General features: G+C 43.4%; 1 protein-coding gene across 2 annotated transcripts in view; it reads left to right on the top strand.

Moving 5' to 3' along the window:
* LOC101737989 (metabotropic glutamate receptor 2) overlaps window positions 1–16,986 on the top strand; it is a 243,919-nt gene extending 226,933 nt beyond the window's left edge. Inside the window, exons 15-17 of one of the 2 annotated variants that reach the window (XM_004925338.5) lie at window positions 14,082–14,233; window positions 14,841–14,949; window positions 15,918–16,986. In XM_004925338.5, the coding sequence (XP_004925395.2) occupies window positions 14,082–14,233; window positions 14,841–14,949; window positions 15,918–16,117 (461 nt within the window). In that variant the 3' untranslated portion in view covers window positions 16,118–16,986. Of the gene's footprint in view, window positions 1–10,198; window positions 12,198–14,081; window positions 14,234–14,840; window positions 14,950–15,917 lie in introns of those variants that run through there. The other variant, XM_062669596.1, reaches the window with a different exon arrangement.
* Window positions 16,987–17,440: the final 454 nt, after the last annotated feature.

A 17,440-nucleotide genomic window follows, 5' to 3' on the forward strand; every position in this document is an offset into this window, starting at 1 on the left:
TATCAGCGCAAGTAAGGGGAAAAAAAGGTACTAATGGCGACTTATTAGACTACGAAATACCCAACCAGTCCTATAGAATTCAATTCTCTTCACGCCTCTCATTAGAATAAGTACACAGCATTGTCTGGTATAGTATTGTTCTGGCTCTATTGTTGGAAGACAAAGCCACGCAGGTTATTAACTGTCGATGCTCTACGCTTCTAATTGCGACTATCATTTACGTTACAACCGGATGTTTGATTGCGGAAATGCATTTTATTGTATTGAGGTTCTTTTAGGTCCTAAATTGGGAGTTGAGTATCTGTTATAATATTTACATACACAATACAAAGTACATCACATAGGCCCAATAATCATGTATGTACATATATTCATAGTTTCCCCAGCTGTTATATCATTGTATTACTGTTCAGCCATTGTTAGGTAGGTGAGTGTATGATGGGTATATGTACATATATGTGAAGCCTTCATGAAGTACTAGTATTCTTGATAGCTATATCCTTATCCACCTAAATCAAATATGCAATGCTAGTAGTAGGGCATGATAAATGTTCACGACAATAGTGTGCTTAGTGTGAGTTTTTTAACGTTCTGGATATCGTGAAAGTTAACTCAAATTTGTATGGAGTTGGAACAGCACTCCTAGCGGCAAACGTAGGCAAACGTTCCAACTCCATACAAATGTGAGTTAACTTTTACGCTATCGAGAACGTTAACAATCTCGCACTGTACGGTATTGGCAGTTTCCGAAACATCTGACACTTTAACTTAGAATTTCAAGGTGAAAGTTGTGGTGTTTTTGAGTGCTACGAAGGCTGCACTAAAAGTATCGGGAATGGAATATTTCCACTGTTCCTGTCATATTAAAATCTTTTTAATTGAAAACTCCTTGGTTTTAAAAATCGAATACCATTTATTTATTTAAAAAAAGATTCTCGGTCTTGTCACGAGGTTTTGTCAAACTTGTTTAGTCGTTGAGAAAATGGAATTGACTCGAGAAAATTCAAGAGCGATGATTTATTATGACTTTCGAAGTGGTTTAACACAAAAACAGTGTGTTGACCGGATGGTTTCTGCATTTGGTGATGAAGCCCCATCCAAAACGACAATTTATCGCTGATTTGCTGAGTTTCAACGTGGACGTGTCAAGCTCAGAGATGATCCCCGTCAAGGTCGTCCAAAAACTGTAGTCACCCAAGAAAACGTTGATGCTGTGCGTAAGCTGATTGAGGAAGATCGACATGTGACATACCACGAAATTCAGGCAACTTTAGACATTGGCATGAGTCAAATACAAATAATCTTGCATGACAATTAGGTGTAAAAAAGTTGTTTTCCCGATGGATACCGCATTCGCTCTGTGAAGAGCAAAAAGCGGCTCGCGTTACTTGGTGCGTCAGAACTCTCGAAAGATTCCACGCAGGATCCTCAAATGCTGTATACAACATTGTATCAGGTGACGAATCCTGGATATACGCGTACGAACCCAAAACAAAAAACCAGTCACGAGTTTGGGTGTTCGAAAATGAGTTAAAGCCAACAAAAATTGTTCGTTCACGGAGTGTTGCAAAAAAAAATGGTGGCCACGTTTGTCTCCAAAACCGGCCATGTTACGACTATTCCTCTTGAGGGACAAAGAACGGTTAATGCAGAATGGTATGCTAGCATTTGTTTGCCACAGGTCGTTTCTGAACTCCGTAAAGAGAACTGCAACCGCCGCATCATCCTCCATCACGACAATGCGAGTTCTCACACCGCGCACAGAACAAAAGAGTTTTTAGAGCAAGAAAACATAGAATTATTAGACCATCCGCCGTACAGCCTTGACCTAAGCCCTAATGATTTCTATACTTTCCCTAAAATAAAGAATAAATTGCGTGGACAGAGATTTTCATCACCTAAAGAAGCTGTGGACGCCTACAAAACGGCCATTTTGGAGACCCCAACTTCCGAATGGAATGGTTGCTTCAATGATTGGTTCCATCGTATGGAAAAATGTGTCAAATTTCGCGGAGAATACTTCGAAAAGCAATAAATACATTTTTAAATAGTAATGTTGTGTCACTTCGTTAATTCCCGAAATTTTCAGTGCCGCCTAGGTAGTAGCAACTGGGCGTCAGATGTGTTGTGAGACCGTTGGTTCATTTACTCAAATATAAAATGGCAGGGGTTTCGGAATCTGAAAGGGCAACAAACAGCTATCCTAAAATAAGGTTTACAACAATAAAGTTGCTAAATCACGAGGCCTACATCATGATCGCATTTGGGTTATTGCCGGCCCTTCGAACAGGAATACGGAATTCTTCACACCAGATATAGGTACTCGTAGATAGGACGATTGAACGCAAAATTGCCTTGAGTAATTCGAACATTAATTAGCACATTACGGTATTATTCATATCTCTCAAAATATTAACGAAAAAGTCCTATGAGTATTAGAAATTTTGAAGTAAAAAAAATGATTTTAAAACATTTTCTATGCATGAAGAGCGTGAGACTTAGTAGAGATACCTTCATTCAGAGAAGCAGTGCATAAAAATAAAAGGTCCTGTCAAATGTGTTAAACACTTATTTCAAATTTAAAAAAAAATACATTCAAAGCTGTAAAAAATTTACATTAAATTACCGTCGTAATTCAACCGTTAGGGTACTTAGGGTATTAATGCTGAAAAATGTGCTCTAATTTTATGATTACGAATTCGTAAAAAATATCAAAGCGACATCGGAATGATGAATCATCGCGTTGAACGTTTAAATCATTAGGCGAAATTAGTGTCATTCCAGGCCAGAGCCTGGGACCGCGGGATTCAATGACAGTTTGATTTATCGCGCGACATTAGTTTGTTAGGGTTGTAGCACACTTGACAAAAGCATTTTAAAGTCTATGTAGTTTTTTTTTATTGCCCTTGTAGGCAGACGAGGATACAGCCAACCTGAGGTTACCGTCTCCCATGGACTTCAGCAATACCAGGAGCACAGGCAAGCCGCTGCCTACCGCTTAATACTCTCCACAAGCCTCGTTTGAAACTCTAGTGAACTATGCCGTGAATCTTACCTTATTTTCTTTTTGGCGGCCGTTATAATGATATGTTCTAGTATAGTTCCAGCTCATCTCTCCATGAACTTCAGAATGTTAAAGAAATTGTGCCGACCGTGATTTGTACATTATACAAATGAACTCTAAAATTGTAAAGTCTATTTTCTAAAGCTTTTACAAAGGGAGTTTGCTTGCTCTGTAAAAGATTTAAGGCACTGTTTGAACTAACCTCGCCATTATGGATAGGCTTCATTAATCCACAGTGAAGTGATCGTGTCTGCGTCATTATACTTTTTTTTCATTGCCTTTGTAGGAAGACGAGCATACGACCCAACTGGTGGTGAGTGGTTACCGTCGCCTATGGACGTCAGCAATGCCAGAGGCAGAGCCAAGCCGCCGCCTACCGTTAAGTACTCTCCACAAGCCTCGTTTGAAGAAGGACATCTTATGCGCTCAGGAAACATAGTGGAGGGGAGCTCAATCCAAAGCCGCATGGCACGTGGCAAAAAGGTCTCTAGAAATGCACTGTGGATGAACGCAGTGGCTCTAGGTAGTATGGACATAGTATGGATGAACTCTACTCCGGTGACGGGCGGTACGATAGTAAAAACGAGATGAACCTCAAATAATTCCTCGGAGCACTCCCCATGGAACATACGGTATAAAATCATTCCGATAGAGGCACCCGTCACGTGCGGACGTGCTCATCGACCACTCGATCGCCCGGTCTTTGTTCGCCCGGCTTTTGTTAGCCCGGCCATTGTTCGCGCGGCCTGTGTTCGTGGTACATCTGCCGACTAAGTGCTCTTCCTGGAAGTTTTTATTTGTTTCGTTTCCTTTTGTTGTTTCTGTGTTCGTGGTACATCTGCCGACAAACTGTTTTCCTGGAAGTGTTTAATTGTTCTGTTTCTTTTTGTTATTTCCGTTTTGTTGTGTTTTTTCTTTGTCCTGTAGTAATCGTGCCGCATCGCCACCTGTGTTCAATAGAACCGCTCAGGTCCGAGAAGTTGGGGCCTCGCCGCAAGGCGAGTGTTTTTCAAGACCCGGGGCCGCCCCACCTGGGCACTCAGCGATCATGGACGCTGTATTCGCGGAATTCCTCCGACTTCGCCACCCACAGCTCGCCTCAGAGTTTCTGGCCTTCAAGGCCGATCACACCGCGAGCCCTCTCGTGGACTCCGCCGAGCTCGCTGCTCCTGCGTCGCCTGTACCTGCGTGCAAAGCTTCTGCATCGAGCACCGCAGCCTCCGTCGTGCCTGCCGTTCCCGCGTCGCCTATACTGGCGAGTAAAACTGCTGCGTCGTCCGCCGTGGCCACCGTTCCAGCAGCGCGATCATCCGCAGCCTCCGTCGTGCCCTCCAAAACACCTGCTCGTAGGTCACCTGCGCCCGCCTCCTCGTCCTCCGACTCTGACTCGGAGATGGAGGTCGACCTCGCTCCCGCCTCATCGACGGATGGATTCACCCTGGTACAAAAGGGTAAGAAGCGTGCCGCGGAGTCTCGAGCTCCCGCGGCCGCTAAAGTTAGTAAAGCCGCGAACGCGTCGCGCCCCCGCCCTCAGACTCCCGTTGCGCCTCCAGCCCGTGCCACTCCGTCGCCGCGTCCGGTGGCACAAAATAAAACCCAGACCCCTCCCCCGGTTATCCTTCAAGAGAAGGCAGCTTGGGATCGAGTTTCTCTGGCCCTTAAGGCCAAAAATATCAACTTCACGAATGCCCGTAACCTTGCGAACGGCATTCAAATTAAGGTTCGAACACCCGACGACCATAGGGCCCTCTCTTCTTACCTCCGTAAGGAACGTATAAGTTTCCACACGTATACGCTCCAGGAGGAGCGCGAACTCCGTGCCGTCATACGTGGCATCCCTAAAGAGTTGGATGCCGAGCTAGTCAAGGCCGACCTTCTCGAACAAGGCCTACCGGTTAACTCCGTACACCGCATGCACACAGGTCGCGGAAGGGAGCCATATAACATGGTTCTCGTCGCCCTCCAGCCTACCCCCGAGGGTAAGCAAATATTCAACATCCGAACGGTCTGTAGCCTTTCCGGAATCGCCGTCGAAACCCCACACAAGAAAGGCACACCTAGCCAGTGCCATAACTGCCAATTATACGGGCATTCTTCCCGTAACTGTCACGCGCGCCCCCGATGCGTCAAGTGTTTAGGAGATCAAGCCACGGCCCTCTGCACTCGCGATCAAAAAACCGCGACGGAACCGCCTAGCTGCGTCCTGTGTCGTACACAGGGTCACCCCGCAAATTACCGCGGATGCCCCCGAGCCCCGAAAATAAATCGCCGCGTCGCCCGCCAAAACCGCCTCCGAGCTTCCGGCCCCGACATCAAAGCCTCGGCACCCTCTGTGTCGCAGGCTAAGCCAGCGTTCGATCCGGCGCTGGTGCCCAGTGTCTCGGCTTGGGCGAAACCGCTGCCGTACACGAACACGGTTACAACTCCCTCCTCCGCGATTCGTCCCGCCCCCGCAACTCGTCCCTCTCCCGCGACTTGCCCTCCGACCGCGTCCGACAATCTCGCTTTAGCGATCGACTTCTTTCAGTCGATCAACTTTGAGCGCGTTAACGCTTTGGGCGACGCCATTCGCGCTGCCTCCACTGCACAACACTTTATCGCCGTTGTGCAAGAATACGCCGACGTATACGCGTCATTAAATACGTACGTCCTCCCCTCACTCCGCCGGTAATCAATGGCGTATATAAGTAGAATAAAGCCCCTATCCGTAACGATAGGATTTTTTAACGCTTACGGTCTCGCAAATCAACGTGATCAAGTTTCTGACTTTTTGCGTGACCATCAAATTGATATCTTTTTAGTGCAGGAGACCCTACTTAAGCCCGCGCGCCGTGACCCTAAAATCGCGAACTATAACATGGTCAGGAACGACAGGCTCTCTGCTCGTGGTGGTGGTACCGTCATTTACTATAGAAGAGCCCTGCATTGCGTCCCGCTCGATCCTCCCGCGCTCGCTAATATCGAAGCATCAGTGTGCCGAATCTCACTGACGGGACACGCGCCGATCGTTATCGCGTCCGTTTATCTTCCACCGGATAAGATCGTTCTAAGCAGTGATATCGAGGCGCTGCTCGGCATGGGGAGCTCTGTCATTCTGGCGGGCGACCTAAATTGTAAACACATCAGGTGGAACTCACACACCACAACCCCGAATGGCAGGCGGCTTGACGCGTTAGTCGATGATCTCGCCTTCGATATCGTCGCTCCGCTAACACCGACTCACTACCCGCTAAATATCGCGCATCGCCCGGATATACTCGACATAGCGTTATTAAAAAACGTAACTCTGAGCTTACACTCGATCGAAGTAGTTTCAGAGTTAGATTCAGACCACCGTCCCGTCGTTATGAAGCTCGGTCGCGCTCCCGACTCCGTTCCCGTCACGAGGACTGTGGTGGATTGGCACACGCTGGGCATCAGCCTGGCTGAATCTGATCCACCATCGCTCCCGTTTAACCCGGACTCTACCCCGTCTCCTCAGGATACCGCTGAAGCCATAGACATCTTAACGTCACACATCACCTCAACATTAGATAGATCATCGAAACAAGTTGTAGCGGAGGACTTCCTTCACCGCTTCAAATTGTCCGATGATATTAGGGAACTCCTTAGAGCTAAGAACGCCTCAATACGCGCCTACGACAGGTATCCTACCGCGGAAAATCGTATTCGAATGCGTGCCCTACAACGCGACGTAAAGTCTCGCATCGCCGAAGTCCGAGATGCCAGATGGTCTGATTTCTTAGAAGGACTCGCGCCCTCCCAAAGGTCTTACTACCGCTTAGCTCGTACTCTCAAATCGGATACGGTAGTAACTATGCCCCCCCTCGTAGGCCCCTCAGGCCGACTCGCCGCGTTCGATGATGACGAAAAAGCAGAGCTGCTGGCCGATACATTGCAAACCCAGTGCACGCCCAGCACTCAATCCGTGGACCCTGTTCATGTAGAATTAGTAGACAGTGAGGTAGAACGCAGAGCCTCCTTGCCACCCTCGGATGCGTTACCACCCGTCACCCCGATGGAAGTTAAAGACTTGATCAAAGACCTACGTCCTCGCAAGGCTCCCGGTTCCGACGGTATATCTAACCGCGTTATTAAACTTCTACCCGTCCAACTCATCGTGATGTTGGCATCTATTTTCAATGCCGCTATGGCGAACTGTATCTTTCCCGCGGTGTGGAAAGAAGCGGACGTTATCGGCATACATAAACCCGGTAAACCAAAAAATCATCCGACGAGCTACCGCCCGATTAGCCTCCTCATGTCTCTAGGTAAACTGTATGAGCGTCTGCTCTACAAACGCCTCAGAGACTTCGTCTCATCTAAGGGCATTCTCATCGATGAACAATTCGGATTCCGTACAAATCACTCATGCGTTCAACAGGTGCACCGCCTCACGGAGCACATTCTTGTGGGGCTTAATCGACCAAAACCGTTATACACAGGAGCTCTCTTCTTCGACGTCGCAAAAGCGTTCGACAAAGTCTGGCACAATGGTTTGATTTTCAAACTATTCAACATGGGCGTGCCGGATAGTCTCGTGCTCATCATACGGGACTTCTTGTCGAACCGCTCTTTTCGATATCGAGTCGAGGGAACCCGCTCCTCCCCACGACCTCTCATAGCTGGAGTCCCGCAAGGCTCTGTCCTCTCACCCCTCCTATTTAGCTTATTCGTCAACGATATTCCCCGGTCGCCGCCGACCCATTTAGCTTTATTCGCCGACGACACGACTGTTTACTATTCTAGTAGAAATAAGTCCCTAATCGCGAAGAAGCTTCAGAGCGCAGCCCTAGCCCTAGGACAGTGGTTCCGAAAATGGCGCATAGACATCAACCCATCGAAAAGTACTGCGGTGCTATTTCAGAGGGGAAGCTCCACACGGATTTCCTCCCGGATTAGGAGGAGGAATCTCACACCCCCGATTACTCTCTTTAGACAACCCATACCCTGGGCCAGGAAGGTCAAGTACCTGGGCGTTACCCTGGATGCATCGATGACATTCCGCCCGCATATAAAATCAGTCCGTGACCGTGCCGCGTTTATTCTCGGTAGACTCTACCCCATGATCTGTAAGCGGAGTAAAATGTCCCTTCGGAACAAGGTGACACTTTACAAAACTTGCATAAGGCCCGTCATGACTTACGCGAGTGTGGTGTTCGCTCACGCGGCCCGCACACACATAGACACCCTCCAATCCCTACAATCCCGCTTTTGCAGGTTAGCTGTCGGGGCTCCGTGGTTCGTGAGGAACGTTGACCTACACGACGACCTGGGCCTCGAATCAATTCGGAAATACATGAAGTCAGCGTCGGAACGATACTTCGATAAGGCTATGCGTCATGATAATCGCCTTATCGTTGCCGCCGCTGACTACTCCCCGAATCCTGATCATGCAGGAGCCAGTCACCGTCGACGCCCTAGACACGTCCTTACGGATCCATCAGATCCAATAACCTTTGCATTAGATGCCTTCAGCTCTAATACTAGGGGCAGGCTTAGGGACCCCGGTAACCGTACTCGTCGAACTCGACAAAGAGGTCGACGTGCAACCTAACCCATGCATCAGCCCGCTGAGTTTCTCGCCGGATCTTCTCAGCGGGTCGCGATTCCGATCCGGTAGTAGATTCATTCGCGAAACAATTGCTCTTGAGTTGATAGGTCTCCTTCGGAGGCGCTCGGGCAGTTGTTAGCAAATCCCACCCCTCTTGGCTGAGCCTTTGCTCGCCCACCTGTCCTGGTGAAACTGGAAAGGCCTTCGGGCCACCAGTAAACTTTCAATCATAAAAAAAAAAACGGTATAAAATACAGAGTGAACCGATTTCCCTCCGCAGATCCAGAGGTCACAAAATGATCCGTGAGAATTCACTACAAATTTCCACCCGCTGTTTAACTTTATTGCTACGACATATTATTATCCTTCCTTATATGAAGTGCCATTGCTGCGCTAACATATAATACATTCGTGAGTAACTATTTATAGAAAAAGGATTGTGTGGTTTTATGAAACCACGGTAAAAGTGAAACTTTTTTTCACATTATAGACATTTAACTCTGACAAATAACATTTACTTTAAGCACTGACAAAAACAAACAAAATAGCGTGGAGCACTGGCACAAATGAGTAATAGTCTATACACTACACGGTCAACTGCTGCGAACTATAGGCGCTGCCATATTGGCCTTGGCTTCTCTGACGAGCGCCTTTCACTTTATCCTTACTCCGTGGCCGACCGTCACGCGACATGCAACACACAGACGAAAAAGTTTGAGACGTTTCACTGAGTTTCAAAAGCCAGGTGTTCAGAACCAGAACACATTATCGCTAGTCCACAGAAAATTTGCCGCCTAATATAAATGTCATAAAATATGTCATGTCATAAAATTTAAAAAAAAGTTTATGGAAATGTGTCATGTCATGAGACGCAGCCTTTAGGCTCGAATCCTGCGATTTCACGGTTGTTTTCGTACGAGCGCGTTGATAAATGTAGCCCAACTAACAAATGTTTACATTTAATATCGTTTTCCCGTGTCTCGCCCGGATAAGACACTCGATTTTAGCTTTGAGCGTGAATAAGCACGCTCTGTTATCTGTTATTGTCTACTCTGTTTGGGGAAACAGATAATTTGATGTCTTATGTTTTTTGAATTAAAAACTTTTTTAGCACCGTTGTGATTTGAAAGTCGATGAAACGAAAAAGCGACAGTAAAAAGAGACAGACAAACACATAAATTCATAAGATTTAACGTGGGAGAAAATGAGATAGGAAGCATTAGACAGTGTTTCTTATATTCGTGGCTCTCTTTGTAATCTGCTTCGTACCTAATATTCGTTAATTAATACATTCTGAAGGTGCTTGGCAAGGCCTATTTAATTTAAAGGAATAAAATAATTACCAAATTTTGTATCACTATGATCATTAGTATAACCTACAATTTTCCTCTCCCGAAAATTTTACATTCGTCTCATCTTGAAGCCAAAATGTTTGAAGGTTTCACGTGTACCACGTGTGAATTGCACACATATTTTTGTCTTTTTTTTTTTTGGATTGGGCAAGTTCGTGGCAAACCAGATTAAGAGAGATGGCATCCACTTTAAGACGTGAGACCTGAGTCTCGGTTTTGTTTTGCTAGCCAACGGCCAACCCCTAACACCGACACCGTCCGCCCGAAGCTGGAATAACCTCTTACGGCCTGGCCACGGGGATCGGCGGTGCGAACAGCGAAGCGGTGGACGAGGCGACCATTCGCGCAGCACCGTTTGCAGGCCACGGGTACTCACGTTCGCCGCCGCGACTAGTAAGGATGTCCGACAGCGAAATGTCTATATCGAAATTATCTCGATATTGCTTACAAATTAATAGCTTTTTGGTTCAGGACCTATTATTTGGAAAATATTGTGAAGTACATGATTTGAATAAGAATCGGAGTATACCTAAAGATGGAGAATTCCACAAGAAGTACGAGAAATACTTTGGGTGGCTAGACTTCCAAATAGCTGGTCTAGCTAGTATTTCAGCTATTTTTTTTTTATTGCTTAGATGGGTGGACGAGCTCACAGCCCACCTTGTGTTAAGTGGTTACTGGAGCCCATAGACATCCACAACGTAAATGCGCCACCCACCTTGAGATATAAGTTCTAAGGTCTCAAGTATAGTTATAATGGCTGCCTCACCCTTCAAACCGAAACGCATTACTACTTCACGGCAGAAATAGGCAGGGTGGTAGTACCCACCCGTGTGGACTCACAAGAGGTCCTACCACCAGTAATTACGCAAATTATAATTTTGAGGATTTCATTTTTATTACACGATGTTATTCCTTCACCGTGGAAATCAATCGTGAACATTTGTTGAATACGTATTTCATTACAAAAATTGGTACCCGCCTGATATTCGAACACCGGTGCATCGCTCAACACGATTGCACTGGACGTCCGTTAGGCCACGACGACTTTAAAAATAAAAAATAAAAAATAAATAAAAAAATAAAAAAATTTCGGCGTTAATTTTTCGCGGCGAAAACAACTAAACTCATTTAATCACTGTACTATTCGCCGCGACTACCGCTCGACTCCGTGGCTCGCGCCGTCCGTATTCATGCATTTGTTTTGCTCGCCCGCCGCATCGCGCGATTCGCTCGGTACATTTCGCCGGTCGCTTCGCCGGTCGCCGGTGCGCGTGGCTTGTTAGGTACATTTCTATGCGCTTGTTTTAGTCGCTAGACGCTTCGCCGTTCGCACCGCGCGAATATTCGTATCGGCGAATGTCCCGTGGCCAGGCTGTTAGGCTACCAGCCAATAGGTAGGGAAATTCATTCGCTACGAATGTTAAGAAGTTAATTCTGTGTAGTCATCCTGGCCTAAAGGATAAGACGTCCGGTGCATTCGTGTTGAATCGATGCACCTGTGTTCGAATCCCGTAGGCGGGTACTAATTTTTCTAATGAAATACGTACTTAACAAATGTTCACGATTGACTTCCACGGTGAAGGAATAACATCGTGTAATTTATTACACGATGTCACGATTATCAAACCCGCAAAATTATAATTTGCGTAATTACTGGCGGTAGGACCACTTGTGAGTCCGCGCGGGTAGGTACCACCGCCCTGCCTATTTCTGCCGTGAAGCAGTAATGCGTTTCGGTTGGAAGGGTGGGGCAGCCGCTGTAACTATACTGAGACTAGAACTTGTATCTCAAGGTGAGTGGGGCGTCTACGTTGTAGATGTCTACGGGCTCCAGTAACCACTTAACACCAGGTGGGCTGTGAACTCGTCCACCCATATAAGCAATAAAAAAAAACTTTTTTTTATGTTCTTTTCAATTATTATTTTTATGTCGTACTGTTAACTTTTCAATTTAACTTATTTTTCCGCTGTTTGTAAAATAGCTGTAACATGTCATAGTGTGTCATAAGAGACTGCTGTTCATGTCTGTAACTGGCTTACATACCAGGACTTAATATTATACTTTTCAATTTTAAACTTGAATGTTTTGTGTGTATTGCTGTTGGTGTATCTAAATAAATAATTACCGAACTGCAAAGTAGCATTCGCGGCAAAAATAAACGGAATTAGAATAACCATATTGGTTTACAATATTATTCTAAAATAAATAACGAAATTTAATCAATTCTGTGGTTTTTATTATTATCACCCAATGTTATTCTTTCCCTGTAACGTACGTGTAATGGTTGAGCAGATTAAGAATGTGAGTAAAGATTTATTCGAATTTCTGTTCAAATTTATTCGAAAATTTATAATCCATTGGGCGGTTTTACACTAGTCACCTCACATTTTACCACATTTACGACAAACACATTCCCGTGGGTTTCAAAAATGTCACTACGCTACAATTTCAATGACGATAAACCAATTACAAGCGGTTTGGTTCCAATTACTCTCGATTTTGACATGTCGGCTGCGCTACTTGCCACTCATTTTAATAGCATTTTGGTAACTGCACATTTCTGCATGTAAATGGGTATTTGCGTGCTGTAAGTATATTTATAGGCAACTTATAGTCTTGTTATATCTGAGTATATACCCACTGAGTTTCTCGCTGGATCTTCTCAGTGGGTCGCGTTTCTAATCTGGTGGTAGATTCTGCGAAGCACTGCTCTTGATAGGGCTAGTGTTAGCAACGTACTGAGGTCAGAGCCCCGTGAGCTCACGTACTCGTTCCGTTACGCTAGCATAGCCCCTAAAAGCTACCAGCATAGGTAGGAAATCTTATTATCATCTAAAATTCATATCTTAGAATAGTCCTCTGCCAATTTATTTGAAAAGTAGGTGTTTTTGGATAAACAGATTTACGAAAAGTGCGTTAGTGAAAGGTTAAATCGCTCAGTCTACACGTAGCAACTGATACCATTGTGACAAAGATCAAACGCAGCAAAAAACATTATTTTAAAGGAAACATGTAGTACATAACACGTATTTACGAGCTACTTGTAAGAAAACAAGATCGTGTAAGTAATATGAAACTCCAAAACTTTCCGAAGACATTTGTGAGTGTGATAGGGTGTTTTTGAGTCGCACGGATAGGTTGATAGATAACTATGCCAGTTTCTACCACGGATCCGTTGTGATTTTTAGTTTCCATCTTAAGTTGGCCAGACGTTGTGATTGTACAAGCTCCGATAACTTTACCAGATGGACCACGAACTCAACTGCCAATTTACCAACATAATATGCCGTTCAGATTATTTTAATAGATTAGGGAACTTCGGTATAAACAGTACCCGAGGAAAGGCGATGTCTTATAAAGTGCACTACCACTGGAACTAATGACCACGACCACTCTATCTAGAGTGCAACGACTGAGAATAATATTGGACCTTCACAAATGGAAACTCCTTGTAGTTTTTTGAAGTGAAAACTTCTTTAGAATCGTTGTGATTTCAAACCGGATGCAACGGAAAAAACGACAGGTAAGAGACACAAATACAAAAATGTGTAGGATGAAGCCAGCAAAGAATGAGACAGAAATATACATACTATTTAATACAGCGCCATCTGTGAGATGTTTTAATACTAACGTGTGTATGAAAGCTCTTGTAGTGAATTTTAATTTAGGATAATACGTGAAATTAAAATATCAATTCACAGAGGGCGCCTTACAATTATTTACTAATGACAAAATTTTACATATACTTAAGACGTTTAGGATAATTGTATTTTAATTTTGGAAGGTTCCACTTCTACCGCGTGTGAATTGCACACATGTATTTTTTTTTATTGCTTAGATGGGTGGACGAGCTCACAGCCCACCTGATGTTAATTGAATACTGGAGCCCATAGACATCTACGACGTAAATGTGCCACCCACCTAGAGATATAAGCTCTAAGGTCTCAAGTATAGTTACAGCGGCTGCCCCACCCTTCAAACCGAAACGCATTGCTGCTTCACGGCCCAAATAGGTGGGGTGGTGATACCTACCCGCGCGGACTCACAAGAGGTCCTACCGCCAGAAAAAAATCCAGTTCCACCAGTTCTTTGTCCTTACTCTTAAAGGTTTTACAATGTACACCACCTGCGTCATCTGGTTGGCATTTGTGCCGTTGTACTTCGGTACCGCGAGCCACGTGCCTTTGAGGGTCACCAGCATGGCGGTCACCATCTCCCTGAGCGCCAGCGTCACGCTCATCTGCTTGTTCTCGCCAAAGGTAATCTATCCAAAAGTATATTTAAAAGTAGATTACGTATGCTACCTATAAACTCCGAAACGGCTTGACCATTTTTGATGAAACTTCAGATAGGTTTTTTACTGGTGGTAGGACCTCTTGTGAGTCCGCACGGGTGGGTACCACCGCCCCGCCTATTTCTGCCGTGAAGCAGTAATGCGTTTCGGTTTGAAGGGTGGGGCAGCCGTTGTGACTATACTGAGACCTTAGAACTATATCTCAAGGTGTGTGGCGCATTTACGTTGTAGATGTCTATGGGCTCCAGTAACCACTTAACACCAGGTGGGCTGTGAGCTCGTCCACACATACAAGCAATAAAAAAAAAAAAAAAAAAAAAAAAGGTATCTTCAGATATGCCCAGCGGCCAATTCTGATAGGTTTGATAGCGGTTTCATTAAGGTCAAATTAAACATAGGCAAGCAAAGCGAGCAGGTGGTACATACCTAGCTAGTAATACTAGTATACACTCAGTCCCTATTCCTATACCTCATCACGAGTAATAGCCGTACGCAATGGCTTAACAGACACAGTATTCACAAGCTATGTACGAAGACAGATTATATTATAAATTTAAATGTCTCGTTTTCAGCTGTATATAATACTCATCCGTCCGGAGAGGAACGTGCGTCAAAGCATCATGCCGGTGAGGTATAGCCGGAAGCCGCCTCCGCCGCATCCGCTAAACATCCAAGTCAAAAGTGAGTACTTTAACCATTTAACTCCACTCTTTACTCATGGTTTTTGAGGTCACTAGAGAGTAACACGAAAGCAAGTTCCTAAATTTAATACGATGAACTAAATACGAGTATAGCGAGAGTTTACGAAGCTTAGCATTTTTTTTTGTTTTTGGTCGTTTTAACGATCCCTCGTATTTATTATTTAAACGAAGATAGGTATCGGAAGCTCGTTTGCCTTTGATGGCTGTAAGAATTGTTTATATTAAATTACTATAAATGCATTTTTTTTCTCGCTTCGGTTTCCCCAATAGTGAGGTTCTTGACCACCTCCCCGCAAAAAGACTTTATTCTGTATCATTCTACGCCATATTAAGCAATATCGATAAAGTAATGCAGATTTTTTTAATGGAAAGCAACTATTTTATAAAATAAATGGTACGTAGACACAAACAACAGTAATGAGTACTGATTGACGCAAAAAGTATAACCTAATTTGTTATTGATTCTTTTAAGTGATTTTATGACCTGGTAACTAAGACCCTTAAGTCATGTCTTATTTTAATTTTAATTCTTATTTTCATGAAAAATAATGATATGGAGTGAAATGAAATGAAATGAAGATGATTGATTTGAAGTTAAGTAATGCTTCAAATCAATCTTCTTCTTCTTATCAACTGGGATGAAATTAAATGAAATGAGATGAGATGATATGGGATAACATAATTATAATCTCAGTAAAATGGTGGTCATTTACTGAAATTTTTTCAGTGGACTTTTTGGAGGATCCCGAGAAGTTACATCTAGCGGCTTTGTTTCAGTTTCCCACATTTGTACACTTTCACAGATATTAAACAGTTAATAAACCACCGCTATTAGGTATACATTTAAACCTAAACACTAAATAGACAAAATAAAACATATCACACAACTTCACTCCTTGCGTTCCCGCCAAAAAGTCAATTTGTTATTGACGATTTGTCTATTCACAGAACCACCGTGCGCCGACAAAGAGACGCAAACGGATCCGGCCGTGTTCAAGTTGTCCAACGGACAAGTCGTCAACGACACGACACGGAAAGAAGAGAAGATAAACAAAGATGAAAAAGCAAAAGAAACAAAACAATGTAACAACGTAAATAATGTTAGCGATTCGAAGAACACGCAGACTGAAAAGACCGCCTCCTTATAGCACAGACATTCCTCAAAGTCACTCAATGAGGTGTCTTTTAGCAAAAACAACAATTCGATTATTAAGAAAAAAAGTTGTTCGTGCAAAATAAAAGAACGTAAGCCTGTTATTGTGTAAAAAAATATGTTATATCAAATAATTTAAAGGAAACCAAAATTGTGCTTGTAGAATATCAATATACGCATTTGATGTACATACTGACATATCGATTAAATATATCAATAAAGTTTATAAAAATGATTTTGTAAATAAACAAGTAAATCAGTTATTTTAGGTTATGACGCGGGAAAATATGTAAATAAACTGTCAAAAAAGTGAAGACAAAAATAGTGATGTTAATGTACATATAAAAAACAAATAATTTAATGTAGCGCTATGAATGTTGGTTAATTTTCACATCGGAATTATATCTATGTAACGAAACATATATCACAACATATAATTGTGAATAAGTTGATCTAGTTTAACATTGGTAAGTCTCAGAACATGGTATGTACAGGCAGAGCTGTGAGCCAGGATGGTAGAAACAAAACGTTCTCTAAGAAAATAATAATAAGTTTAAGGATGTTACATATTCAAAAGGTAAGATTTAAATAGTAAATAATTAATGTGCTCCGTCATTATGTAATCATGAAATTGCTCAATTGCTTCATCGTATCCATATCAAATAATGTTCTTCTATAAATAATATAAAATAAATATTTGTAGCGGTTGTATAATGTTATGAGTACATTATTATTGTAGTGTTCTTCTTTATGCTAAATAGTTATATTTGTGTCTCTACTATCCTGCTCTTCCTGTACATATTATAATCGGCTACTTAATTGTAACAATGTAAGAGAATCATGGAATAAACGGTTTTGATGTTATCTACAGTTTTATTGTTTATGCCCAAATTGACTTTTAATTTGGAATGTATTTTTTTTTACCTAATCTTTACTACAAAATATCTGCACGTATAGATCCAATTCCTTTTGACTGTTGCAGTAGACAAAACAAACGACAATGAAGTTAACGTATCGTATCCGTCACATACATATAGGTTAAGACGTCCGGTACATTCATATCGAGCGAGCGATACGACCCTACCGGTGTTCCTATCCCGCAGATAGGTACCAATTTTTCTAATGAAATAGGTACCTAACAAATGTTCAGGAATGACTTGCACGGTGAACGAATAACATCGTGTAGGTAATTAAAATCAAACTCGCAAGATTATAATTTCTGTAATTATTGGTCGTAGGGAGTCTTTTGAGCTCACACAGAGAGATACCACAAACCTGCCATCTCTTCCGTGAAGCAGTAATGCGTTTAACTTCGGCT

Source organism: Bombyx mori, chromosome 8 (assembly GCF_030269925.1).
Source record: "Bombyx mori chromosome 8, ASM3026992v2".
NCBI lineage: Eukaryota > Metazoa > Arthropoda > Insecta > Lepidoptera > Bombycidae > Bombyx > Bombyx mori.